This window comes from Anas platyrhynchos, chromosome 3 (genome assembly GCF_047663525.1).
Source record: "Anas platyrhynchos isolate ZD024472 breed Pekin duck chromosome 3, IASCAAS_PekinDuck_T2T, whole genome shotgun sequence".
Taxonomy (NCBI): domain Eukaryota; kingdom Metazoa; phylum Chordata; class Aves; order Anseriformes; family Anatidae; genus Anas; species Anas platyrhynchos.
Genome location: NC_092589.1, coordinates 4,072,026 through 4,085,198, shown reverse-complemented (window position 1 = coordinate 4,085,198; position 13,173 = coordinate 4,072,026). Strand labels below are relative to the sequence as shown.

General features: G+C 37.7%; 1 protein-coding gene across 8 annotated transcripts in view; it reads right to left on the bottom strand.

The window, feature by feature from the left end:
• Positions 1 to 214: 214 nt before the first annotated feature.
• The window catches only part of ACYP2 (acylphosphatase 2), a 42,196-nt gene continuing 29,237 nt past the window's right edge, over positions 215 to 13,173 (bottom strand). For 5 of the 8 annotated variants that reach the window (XM_027453216.3, XM_027453221.3, XM_013098818.5 and 2 more), the window contains one exon: positions 215 to 1,130. In XM_027453216.3, coding sequence (XP_027309017.1) covers positions 1,016 to 1,130 — 115 coding nt within the window. In that variant the 3' untranslated portion in view covers positions 215 to 1,015. Of the gene's footprint in view, positions 1,131 to 6,772; positions 6,932 to 10,964; positions 11,053 to 13,173 lie in introns of those variants that run through there. The other 3 variants (XR_003495951.3, XM_072035096.1, XM_072035097.1) reach the window with 3 other exon arrangements.

Genomic DNA, 13,173 nt, shown 5'->3' with positions numbered 1-13,173 from the left:
GACTTACAGTTTGAGCTGCCATCGCTGCACGTTCACACCTGGTGCCAGATCACACAGGATCCTGCTTGGGTATACTGAAGATTTTATCAAAGTCCTCCTACGTGGACTAATCCTGACACAGAAGTACTTTCAAATTGAAGGTGTAAGTCAGTTCCAGCACTAACAGACTCCTTGATAACTGTGAAAAAAATACTAAATGAGTTAGACCCCAATATTGCAGAGATGTATCCAGTATTTATTGCAAGCACATGATTCAATTTTCTCAAGACCATTTATGTACTTGGTATGACTTCTGGGGGTGTACTCTGTTGTACCCAATTCAACTCACTGGATGAGCAAATACTCATCCAGTAAGGACAGTAACTGAAATCCTCAGTTAATTTTGATAATACCATACAGCAAAAAGAATGGAATATCCTTTTTCATCAGTAGAGATTTAGGCTTTAGGCAGACAAGGAAAAGAGGTTGAGAGGCAATGCGTTTCATCATCTCGTTCCAAGAAGTACCTGCATCACCTTAGAGTATGTTAAACCACAGGCAGTTAATTTTTGTTTGAAGCAATGCACATTTATTTTAAATTATCACAAGTAATATTCTAATATCTCTGTATTACAGATCATACCTCTCTAAGAGTTCCAGTTCTGAATTATTAATTTCTGGAGAGGTTATGAACTGTAGAACATAGTGATTATTTATTTATCCTCTACAGTGTAAAGATTAGGTTTCATATGGTTGTAATAACAAGTATCACTGTACAGAAATAATCAATGATACTTTTAGCAACTTATATAGATTTCAAGATGCAATAAATTAGATATTGACACTTTAGATATTAAGCATTGACAATCATGTTGTGAAATACCTAATGCAGCAACTAAGAATTCTTACTTTGTGTGAACAGCAATCATCTATTTCAAGTACAGAAAGCATCCAAGTGCTTGTGACATTTTATGGACGCACAGAAAATATCATGCAGCAGAAACACCAGTTTTGTGCTTAGCGATGTTTTCTTCTATTAGTATCTAGTGCTAAATCCTGAGAAGTCAAGCTTGGAAATCTCCTTTTCGTTAGAAAAATTTGTTCTGTCTATACGAGAACTTGGGCTTCCAACTTTAGTCAGCCAGGATTTCCTGCAAGAAAAATAAGAGAGGGTTAGCATGCAAACAACTGTACATGTAGTGTTTACTCTCCTATCATGCTTCCCCTTTTAAGAGCCATAAGTACAGTCTTTTAATAAGAAAACTATGCCAAATGTTTAGTTACCTTGTTTCCCCTCCCAGTCTCCTTTAATTTAAGTTCATTTTGCATTTAAGTGTCAACATTTCAAAACATATTATAGAACAGTAAATAAGTCTGTTGTAGCCTTTTTCTGTCTGGTAAATTTTTTATGTAATGACCCCTTTTAAGCCCGAATTAATAGCTTTAAAATGGGTGTATCAGCTTTGCAGATTGAATATTATACTTGCAGCAAGGACCTCAAAGCCGTCCATAATTTAAAAAGTACCAAGAAAAAAAACTCAAGCAGCCAGTTTACCCTGTTCTGACAAAAACAAGAAACAACTTGAAATAAAAATGACACTATCAAACCCAGCAAAAGGATAAAGCAAACAAACTAAAATTACAGAACAAAAAGCAGTATTAAATTATAAGATATCAAAGAAATAAGAAACATGGGGAGGAAAAAAAAAAACACCTGTACAAAATTCAGTGAGTTTTACATGCATTTGCATTATGGTCCAATCAAATTCATTTGGCTCTTGCTTTTTTCTTCCACAGCACACTAAAAAACTGTATTGAACACAAATTCCAGGGATGTAACAGTCCAGAAGCTGACAGTATGATGGCTCCTCCTAACTACATACCAGCCATCTTCCTGTGCTGCAGCAATTTGAACTTCGGCACATTAGTAATAAGCCACTGGTGATAACAGGAGGTGCACTAACACTTGATTTGCAGACATCTGCTTCTTTACAGGCTTCTTTATCAAAATGCACTTTAAGGATTTTTTTGTGGTATTGAAAACTAAGAAGAAAGAATACTCTACCCTATAACACTTCAGTGTATTTCCACACAATACTTTTTATAACTTCAGTGATACATAAATTGTAGGCATGTAACTGCAATTAAAATATTACTATTATTCATATAAATTCTCATTTGAAGAGCACTGAAGTTGTTTTAAAGTTAATTCATCCCTTGCAAAATCACACAGATTATAAAACGCAGCCATCTTGCACCTAAGCGTCTTTATTAGAACTGTGCACTCAAGCTGCTTGTCTTAAGGCAATAAATAAAAATAGGGAGATCAAAACATACCTTGTTCAAGACCCTGTATTTGACAAGAATTTTTTTTGTTGCATTATCAAAAATTGTATAAAAGACATGAGATATCTTAGCTGACTACAAGCAACAAGTGGTTTATTATTCTTAGAACTAGCACGGATGGCACCAAGCCTATACTGAGCATCTACACAACTAATCTCATTCTTTAAACTCTCTGCACAGGTTCTTGATTATGAAGAAATACACACTCTTAACACTTAATGCAGGTATTTGTTAGCCTTCACATACCTTGAAACATAACCCTAGCAGTAAGCATGAAGGATTACAGCCTTGCAGAGACAAAAAGCTCTTTTAAGCCTACTTCCCATTAGACCACTAAAAAGGAGGCTCTATATGTAAAGACTCCCTGGAAGACACAACCCACAGATTGACTTCTCACATTCAAAATCAATCTCCTGTGACAACCTTTAATTTAGTCTATAAATTATGCCAGCAGTTCAAATTAAGAAACATTTGTCAGATGTTTATGCATCTTCGCACCTTGCATTCTTTGCTTCATGTTGTGAACATCCCCTCTTGTGTATTTGAGACAAAATTTTGCAGTAAGGAGTGTAACATGGGAACAGACATACATGAGTGAACCAAAATAGCACTTGGTGCTTGAGTCCTAGGGTGACCAGGTATCTCAACAGAAGGAAAAAAGCCTAGCAACTGACCCAAAATTCCCTCGTGAGAAATTGGAAAGGGGCCCTGTTCAGCATAAGTATCTAATATAGGTGGATGGCCTAAAATCAGAAAGAAAAACATCTGAAATGCTAAATCACCTGAAGCAAAAATCTGTGTACACCATTTTTAGAAGGCCAGTGAAACATTCACAGGAAAACACAACCCCCACGGCCACCCCTCTTCTCATTTTAAGGTGAGCTTGTCCTGGACAAAAATCAGAAATATCTTCCTTGCCAGCCTTCACAGCTGTACTTAAGGTCAACTGAGTGCTTGGCTGCTCCCAATTCTTATAATTCCACTGCACGTACACAGTAACACTACAAGCTCCATGCAGGGCAAGCTTTATTGTCAGCTCCACAGTCTCACATGGAGAAGACTAAAGTGAGAACAGTAGAGTCCAGATAAAACAATTCATCTCCACTAAAACCTTATAGGACGCATTTATGTAACTTTAGTTCATGCGGGAGGTAGGGAAGAAAGTCACAGAGCTGTTCCCTACCTCAGATTTGCATGGCTGTAGGGGCTCAGTTCTTCATCCATCTTTCCTCATATTTGCACAAGACAGACCATACACTTAACACTACAAAGCACTTTTTTGTACCAGCTGACAAAGCAAGAAGTCTGTATCTGCTACAATTAGTATACAGTTACTGTAGATCATTCCTCATTTATCTACAAATGAGAAAATGTTATCTCCAGCATCTCTAAAGATATCTTTGGAACTGTTTTAAATGCCATTGGTATCAGTAGGCCCAAATAAACAGCACGTTCTGCGCCCCCTACTACTTCTCTCAGCCTTAGCTCTCTCATACGCCACGAACTTCAGGCCACCCAGCACGTCCCGTACTGCACAATGCCCAGTTTGCGCCATTCGGAGCTGCACCTCACCGCGTACAGTAGCCACCGACCCGATCGTGGCTGCACGATGCTCCTCGGGAGCGGGTAGGACAACTCATCCCCCCATTTGGGGCAGGCCAACTCAAATGGGGACACCCCTTTATATATATATATATATATATATATAAATAAATAAATTATATGAAGTTTGGCAGGAGCCGAGCCCACAGCTCACCCTTCAATGGCTATTTTAACAGGCACATTTCTGCAGTAGCCGCCTGAGGCGGGACGAGGAACCACCCGCATACCGCCTGCCCTGCCAGGCCTTCTCCTCACGGCGCCTCGAGAGCGCCCAGCACTGCTTGGCTCGCTCAGATGCCCGGCCATGCACGCCTGTGAAAGCACACACACACCTTTCACCCGGCCCCGGGCACAGCGTGGGGCTAGTGGGGCCTGCTCAAGCACGCTCCATCCATCAGGTGTCCCCTCGCCCAGGGCACTGCTCCCACAGGTATTTCTCTGGAAGTATCATTTAAGGAGCTTTGCCTACATCATACAAGGTCATGGTAGCACAGAGATGAAAAACACCACACTTTGAATACTGCAGCCAGCAGGCTGACTTGGATTTCCCAAAGACTTTTTAAGAGAACAGAATCTATACTATAAACCCAAACATTTTCTGAAATAGTTTTGTTTGCACTATGCTCTAAGCAAAATCTTTCCTGCTTTGGTACAGAAAAATGGAAGTCATGCAGTAGGTGCAGGCGTGGGAAGTGGCAGAGCACACAGCTCATCACTCCCTACGAGATGGGATGCAGCACAAGAAAGAAGCCTTGCCATCCTTTGCTGGTGTACAGCAGGGAAGTAAAAAAGAAAATCTGCAGTAATGAAAGTGATGAATTATCAGCAGTTTCTTATGAACCCTTACACTTGAGTTCTGACCCAAGAGGAAATGGTTTAAGGGTTTGGCTACGTCGCTTTTTAAGGATATGTGGTTTTTACCACGTGGCTTCTGGTTCAGGTCCATGTCTGATCATTTAGGGAATAACAGCTGCTCACCACTCACAGAAGAATGACAGCATTATATAAATTCCTAGCCTCCACACCTGAAAAGACCACCACACTTTGTACTAATGACACTCCTGTGGGCCAGCTCTGAGGCTAAGGCACATATAAGGTGAGAAACTTTTGCCAAAACACATTTTGGGGATGATTTGTTTCAACAGCATGGTTTTAATTTGCTTCAAAGAACCATGACTTCTCCAGAGCTAATATTACAGCATCTTTCATAAGTACCGTGTCATTTACAAGGAAAGAATCTATCAAGTGTTGGGGAAGTTTTGGGCATACCAAACAAGCACGTAAATGAACAAGACATTTTTCCTTTGCTAGATACTGTATCAAATCATCAATACACATAGGATGCTTCTACGGTGACTTACTTAGAATAAACTAGTTGGGCTTTCTACATATAACTGAGACTATAGCATTGTACAGCCTACAATGCTAGAAACAGACCTGAAAAGTGATCTACGGCATCAACATTGGTGAGCCAGGCACAGCTTAGGAATATATTTGTTTCTCTTTGTCTTAACCCCAGCGTTACTTACAGTAGAACAAGCGAAATGTGTGCTGTATTTAGAGGGGGAGAGAATAAAGGCACTGGTGTGTTTACAATTTATTTCCCTTTGTTTGGGATAAAGTATTTGAGAGAATGTTGCTTTTTGAAGACTGTATTTACATCTGTGACAGTGTATAGACTAGGATTGCAAATATTTATGAAATATCTCCAAAATGTTGTTGTATTCTGAAACAGTACTGTCACGGTTTCCTAAATCCTTATATTTAAGTGTCTGCAGAACAGAAATATGCAATTTTTTCATTGCTGTCTGGCTTTCCACCATCTAGAAAGAACTTTAGGCTTGGAAACCATGGCTTTCTCTGCAGTCTTAAGGACAAGGAAGATTGTACTTAAAGCCTTTTTGTTTTATACACCTGAAATTCACATAAAGCTGAACCTTCTTGCAGCCTTTATAGTAGAGGCATGTTACAGCTCATAAGTTACTGCAGAGCCATTCCACTACCCCTCCACCTCTGTTCCTGTTGCAGGGCCCTAACAGTACAAGAGGAATGTGGAAACAATTTATAAAGTTAAGTGTTCATGTGAAAGAATGTAACAGGAAGGTAACAAAAACCTTAATAACATGTGTTTGAAAACATTGCTGTCTGATGTTATTTGAATTGTATGGCCTAAGAAAAAAAAAAAACACCACATTTAGCATTAAGTTTAGCAAAAGCAGTTAAGGTAGAGAAAACAGAGAAAACATTCTGAAGCCAGAGAACGTGCAAAGGGTCCCCAGAAAAATCCAGGGAAGATTTGCAAACATTTTGGTGCAGGATAAAAGTCAAGAGGATTCAATCAAAACTTAGTCAAATTTTTCCTACCAATCTTCCTCCTCTGCTCCTTGTACTTATTTTATTTTTTCTTAACTCTTGAATGTAGGCTCTAGCTTGGGGTAAAACCTGAAGCTGCCTGACCTGAAATACGGCTGCTTGTGGAGCTGTACTAAAGGGGGCCTCTGCTGCCATGGAAACTGCTGCACTCCCCTCAGGGAAATAGCAGCAAGAGATTTTTAAACTCTTGTGCTTACTGCTTGATAAAACACCAGAAATACTGCGGGCAGGATCAAAGGTGTGCACGTAGTTGCACATCCACACCTTTTGCATACCCGTATCTGCAAGAAGGGGGAATTAGCAGAGGCAGAACAAGACAGAGTGCAAGGGAGAGCAATTTTAACACTTGTACTAGGATGACCCCACCACAGTCCACCAACGAATCAAAACCAAGAGACAGGTTACTTCAGTGCATTAAAGGAAGCAAGGAAAAACACCAGCAGTCTAAGGATACGGGCCAACAAGTGCGTGGGCCAGAAAGCAAGCAACCTGCTCAGGCGTAGGTGTGGTGCCCCAGAATAGAACTGAGCCTGTAGCCATGGGGAAGACTGCGCTGCTTCTGCCTGCTTGCTAGCTGCTCCATGAATCACAACAGCCAGTTCTTAAAATATCCAGTGGGTCAAGTCCACAGCTGTTTTAGAAAGGGGAGAAAGAGATATTTAATCAAAACTAGGGTCTGAATTTGTATTTATAAGCACAGCTGACAAATGCAGGTTATTAATTTGTTTGTATTTCTTCCTTTTCTGACAAACCATGCTGTACTCAAGGCTAGCATTTCTCTAGAGAGTCTAGGATTTCTCATTGTACAAGTTTCTTCAGGATACTACTTGAAAATAATATCAACAGCAAGGACAAATTAGCAGAAACTGAGAGATCAAAGGTACAAATTAGGTGTGACAATGTTGAGTAAGTTTCAAATACATATATTTTGGTGTCTCATTTCTATTCATTAAACTGAGAAAAGTAGCTTGAAGTTGATGTTAGTTGCAAACTGTATGTGTTATCAGGGAAGATTTTCTTTTTATGTAAAAGATCACTACTAGCTTGCACTAGCACAGAATTCAACCTTTTGTATTTCAAATTTGAGATTTGGAGATCTTGAACATATTTTCCACACTAAATGAGTCTGAAATTTACTTTGTTATTCATATCTGATCTACATTAAATGTCTACGTCTTAAAGAGGCGAATGATCCCCCAAATAAATGAAAGCAAATCTGAAGATTTTCTGATGTGCTACAGATCTGATGTGGATTTTCTTGTTAATTATTTTGGTAAACTTGAAGTATAATTTAGTTATTTACAGGCATGCAATCATACGTGCATTTTCATAAAAATTATCAGAATATCTCTTCATTCAAATGAAGTTGACAAATCACATTTGGCTTCTCAAAAAAAGATATGCAGTATCACAGACATTTGTTCCAATGAAGAAGAGTAAAGAAATGAAAAATAAAACCAAGTTAGCCATTTCAGTAACTCAAAATAGGTTTTATGTCATGCTGATCTATAGAAAGCACAGGACAAAAGATAACATCCTGTTAAACTCATGTCTTATATTCCCAAAGCAATAAACGTACCAGAGAGCCCTATGAAGCAGAAAGGTCTATTATTTTTCCTTGTAATATGTCTGCCTCCTGCAGGGTAAAGGTTTGGCTCACAACACAAACCGAGTACAATTTCGGCTAACACCACTCTACCACATAGAACACAAACAAAAATGATTTCTGATACCCCATCTATTAAATGAAAGACCACAAGAAGTTTAACTGAGGAACCTTGGCTGTTAGCATACCAATTCAGGCTTCTTAAGAAAACCTACTTCTCTGACACTTGACATCTGGTTAGTATCCATCATCCATAAGCTGTATTTCAAGCCAATAGCTGTGTTATAGTTGAGCAAGAAATAAAAATATCGTTGCCCCGATCATCAATTTTTTAACTTAAAAAATTGATTAGATGCTAACCTTAGGCATTCCAAAGCAACCCTGTTAGCAGACCATAATTACACATCACACTGACCAAATCAGCAGTATCACTTAAAAATCCATTTCGTTATCCAGCCTGGTAAAAACAAGAGAGCCCTTAGAGTAAAGACCTCAGTTAGACATACAGTCTGAATTCAGATCAAACCCACACGCATCCACAGTCCAGAAAAGCATTCAAATCCGGCTGCAAATTGTGCAGATGACAAATGCAGTCCTAAGTTCCAAAGACTACACTTTTCTGCTGGTTTGTAATGGGGTTCAGCAAGGGAGGAAGACATACAAACCGTGAAGATTAACTCCCACATTACCATGCTTACTGATCTTCTGAGAGCTGCAGAGAAGATACAATTCACACAGCAAATATGATTAAGTTATTATGCAAGAACTAAAAATAGTGCCAGACCAAAAGACAGTGATTTCCTTCAAGCATGACTGGGATTCATGCTGTTTTCCTCAAAAGTCAAGGCAGATAGCTACAAAAAGATACTCAGAAGATGCAAACTATACAACTGCTTTAACTGGAACTATTTTAACTATTTAAAAAATTGAGATCTTAAAATGAAAGTATCACCATTTTTAAAGCTTCGCATTATAGAGAGCAAAGCAAGTCCATGTGAGAATATCTAACACTTGCAGTGTTGCAGTTACTGCAACGCATTTCCCCTTCCCAAGATACCACTGTTTGAATGCTTCAGGAGATAAAGGGTCAGCTCACTTCAGAACTTGCACGAGTGACTGTTTCTATCAAAGAACCTTATATAAGTATCCACACATGTGAGCACAGATTAGGCAGTGGGATGTCCAGCTGTTCCTCATGCTGAAGTGCATGTACAATTGCTTTCAGATGCACAAAACATTTGCCTGCCCATTTTTTTTTTAGCAGTGAAAACAAAACCCATCCCACACATTAAAAAAAATCTCAGCCAAACCAATTTTAAGCTGAAATATTTACTTTGGCTATTTTGGCATCTCAGATACATTTTATTACTATTAGCTCAACTGATGAATGTATGCTGGGACTTACAAACTACATTTATTTTAAAGACAACAGCAACATATATTTTAACTCCTATGTAAGTGGATGCCCATTGGCAGAAAGTATGTAACAACTCAGAATTTTATTTTCCATTTTTCTATAGCTTAGTGTTTTGAAACATTCTTAACAAATATTCAGCTAGATCAGCTCCTCCCTGCCCCACCTTTACTAAATTAGGTTGCATAGTGTAGTTTAAGTTGCACACTTTCAAGGAAATAGTTACATCCATCTTTTAACCCACAACCTCAAAAAGCTTTAAAAGCAACTGTGATATAAAATAGCAGGTATTTTAGCATATGAGGTAAACCAACAGAAATTTACTGTAATAATCAATACTCCATTTGAGAGCACAGCTGTTCAAAAAAGCACCAAGTGGACCATGGTAGCCAACAAACTGCTTCAATTTTACGTGTGGAAGTTTAAGCTTGGGCTTTGCCAGGATTTAATTGCAAAAAAAAAAAATTACAGCATCCTGAATTATCAACACAGCTAAAATAAGGAGGATGCAAGAGATTAACATAAGGATACATTATAAGTATTGCATTCTTTATTCCACAAGAGCTATTTGTTGTTTCCAGCACACCAGAACCTGTTCTTGAGGTGAACCCAGCACAGTATGTTTACAAAGAATGTAGTTTTACAAAGAATGTAGTGGTTGTGTAGCAGTGTACAAGGTAGGTGTATAAATAATATCCCCTGTAATTAATAATTAAAATCACCTTTTCAATTGATTAGTTACCATAAATTAAAATTTCTCCATGTGTTATTTATTGTTCCTGTAAAAAAAAAAAAAAAAGTGCTGCAGCCATGCCTATAGCTAAGTCCATTCCTTCAATCTATAAACTGTTGTTATGAATATATTCAGTGTGAATAAACACATTTAATATCAAAGCTCCAACCTATTAAAAAAAGCTATCAAAGCATGAACACGTTTTGGTTCAATGTTTTTGTTTCAAAAAATAAAGCAAAGTTTTTAATATTTATTCAATTACAATCTAATTCACATTCTTTGTGATTCAATGTTTCATGTGCTGTAGTACTTATTTTTTATTAAATAAATCTGCTTCTTGAACTATTTGCTTTAAAAAAAAAAAAAAAACTGTTTTATTTGCAAAAGAGATAAATCAAGTAGGAGATTTTTTTATTTTTTATTTTCCCAGAAATAAAACCTTAAAAGATAAAGCCAGACGTGAAATCCTGACCTATCACCCTCTCAGCCACCACTTAGAAAACCAAAACAGCAGATTTAGTAAGTGTTCATCATATAGGTAATAGGCTTGGATTTTCTCCCTGAGCTTCTAAGCTTCCATTTGTTTTGGACATCTTCCTGCTGTCTCATTAAGATCTGCCCTTTAGAAGTACTTTTTTTTTTTTTTTTTTTAGGTACTTAAGAAAAAAAAAGAAAAAAAGAATCAGATTTCAAGAACTATAAGAAAAGCAAAGTTCTACTGAATGCAACAGTGACACTTCCAGTGAAGGCAGTGAAATAAGCTTGATCTGTTTTCACAAAACTTAAAGATCTATGACTACATAAAAATAACATCTAATTTAAAAAAAAAAAAAGGAAATCATTTTTGGAAGTTGATAGGCCCATACTATTTTTGAAGTACTCCTTATAAATAAGTATTGTTAAGTACTAACAAGCATTTTGTCTTGTGCCGTCAAGTCTCAATTTCATCCATTAGGCTTCACGTTTTGTAGGCTGATGAAAGGTGCATCAGGAGGCAATCTGAAAAAAAGGTGTTTTGGAATAACATGCCCAGAAAACACTAAGACAGTTCAGTAAGTGGTAAGAGTTAAATAAAAATCAGCTCATATTTTATTAAGTATGTAATTAAGTATACTCCATTGAACAAAAATCTTTGATAGCTCAGGCAATGCTACTATTGCTGTGTCGCAAAAGAGGAGTATAACAGCAGGGTAAGAGTAACAACAATTTCTTAACACACACGTTTTGATAATTGTTAAGTACCTGGTAAGAACAGAATTACTGGCAAAGTACAGATATGTTCCAAAACTCAAATCTATTTTTCATCTTTCCCTTAAGCTTCAGGCGCTGTCAAGAAGTATTAAACATCTCATTTGTTTTCTGTAATCTATGCCATTTCTTTCCCTGCCCCCTTTTTGATTTTATTCTGCCTGACCACTGAAACAGGCTGATCTGTTTCCTATCACTTTCATACTGTAGACTGCTACAGGGACTACTTAGGACTTGTATCCCAATTTAAGAATTACAAAATGCTTGAAAACCCCAGAGATTTCATTAAGAGCCAACTTTTATTGAAATTTATGTACAAATTTAATTAATATTATGCTTGACTTAACCTATGTTTCAGAACCAATTGCCACTAGCTCATTAATGCAAGAAAGGGTGAGTACTGAAAGTTGATGGGCTAGTCATGACTCATCATTTTGAAACAAGTTTTCTCCATTCCAAAGCTTGAAGCAATCTACGGGGCCTTCCAACAGCATTAACGAAGTGAGATCATTCGTTGGTGTACTCACCGATGCCCAGCTGCATTATGTATTTCCTGACTTAGAGAATTTTCTGTGATGGTCACAGTATGATGGCGATTGCCTTTGTGCAACTTTTAACCCTTTCCTTATTACCTATGTAATTCCTGACTTGCAACTGTGTTAACATGCATATTAGGATGGGATTCAGGACTGAAGTCTGGAGTTACTAGTTCCTTAAAGGGGAAAAAAAAAAACAACTCAATTATTTTAACTAACTTTTAAATAACTAATTTTAAGGAACACATTTCAAAATAACTTAGAGTTACTTGGTGCTTCCAGTGACAAAGATTTCCACAGGCAGATAGCTCAAGTATAGGCATTCAAGACTGGCATGTTTCCTAGAACAAGACCTCTCATGATACTTATGCACTTTTTATTAAAAAATTGCTCATAACAATCCGTTTGGCCATTTATAAGTACACAGAGAATAAAATACATTCCTTCCTTTTTTTTGCAAAACCAAGACCTTGGAAGCAAAATAACCAAACAATTTAGGAGCAAGCACCATGAAAACTTACAAACACTTGCAGTGTTTGATTCTGGAGGAGCTGTTCTAAAATAATAATTTCAGAAAATTAGTGTCAGAAGAAGTCAGGTCACCATGCATTTTTACAAAAACAAGAGTATGCCCCAGCTTCCTCATTTTCCAGAGGAAACAGTCCAAACAGTTCATATAAATTGCATAAGGAAAATATTCGAATTACAACAGCTGCAACAAAATTTGGGATATAATACACATCAAATGAAAAGGGTGGCTGGACCACAGACACGGCTACAGATAAAGCCACTAAAATCCTCCAGGAATTGGAGTGCCCGTTGTGATATGAGCAACCTGATTTATTTTTAAGAAAACTTATGATTACATGACAGAATTCATTATGGTGAGTAAAAGACCAGGAAGGAGCTGAGTGCACATCATCACTTCTGCAAGTCACTTTCCAGGGTCTCAAACTGAGCACTAGTACACGCAACAGACATCGCTATGAAAAGCCTGGTCTTGACCAACACCACGGGGGAAATCTTTGGCAGAAGTCAGGAAAGCCACTTTCAAGGCAGTGTTTAACCACCTTAGTTGGTCACCTTGCTTTGTTTCCCATCTTATTCACTGGTAAGATTGGTGAAAACAGAAGGCATAAACAGAAAATACAAGTCCTTTAACCATACAAAGCCCACGTTTTCTGCATAAAATATAGTTTGTGGTAACTCAGACCTGGCTAAACAGTCATACAAACAGTGAATTACAGTGGAAGAAGCAATTCTTGGACAAAGAATTCAACTTCACAGCTTCTTCCTGACCCTCAAAGTTGCAGACCCGCCACCAATACATGTAATT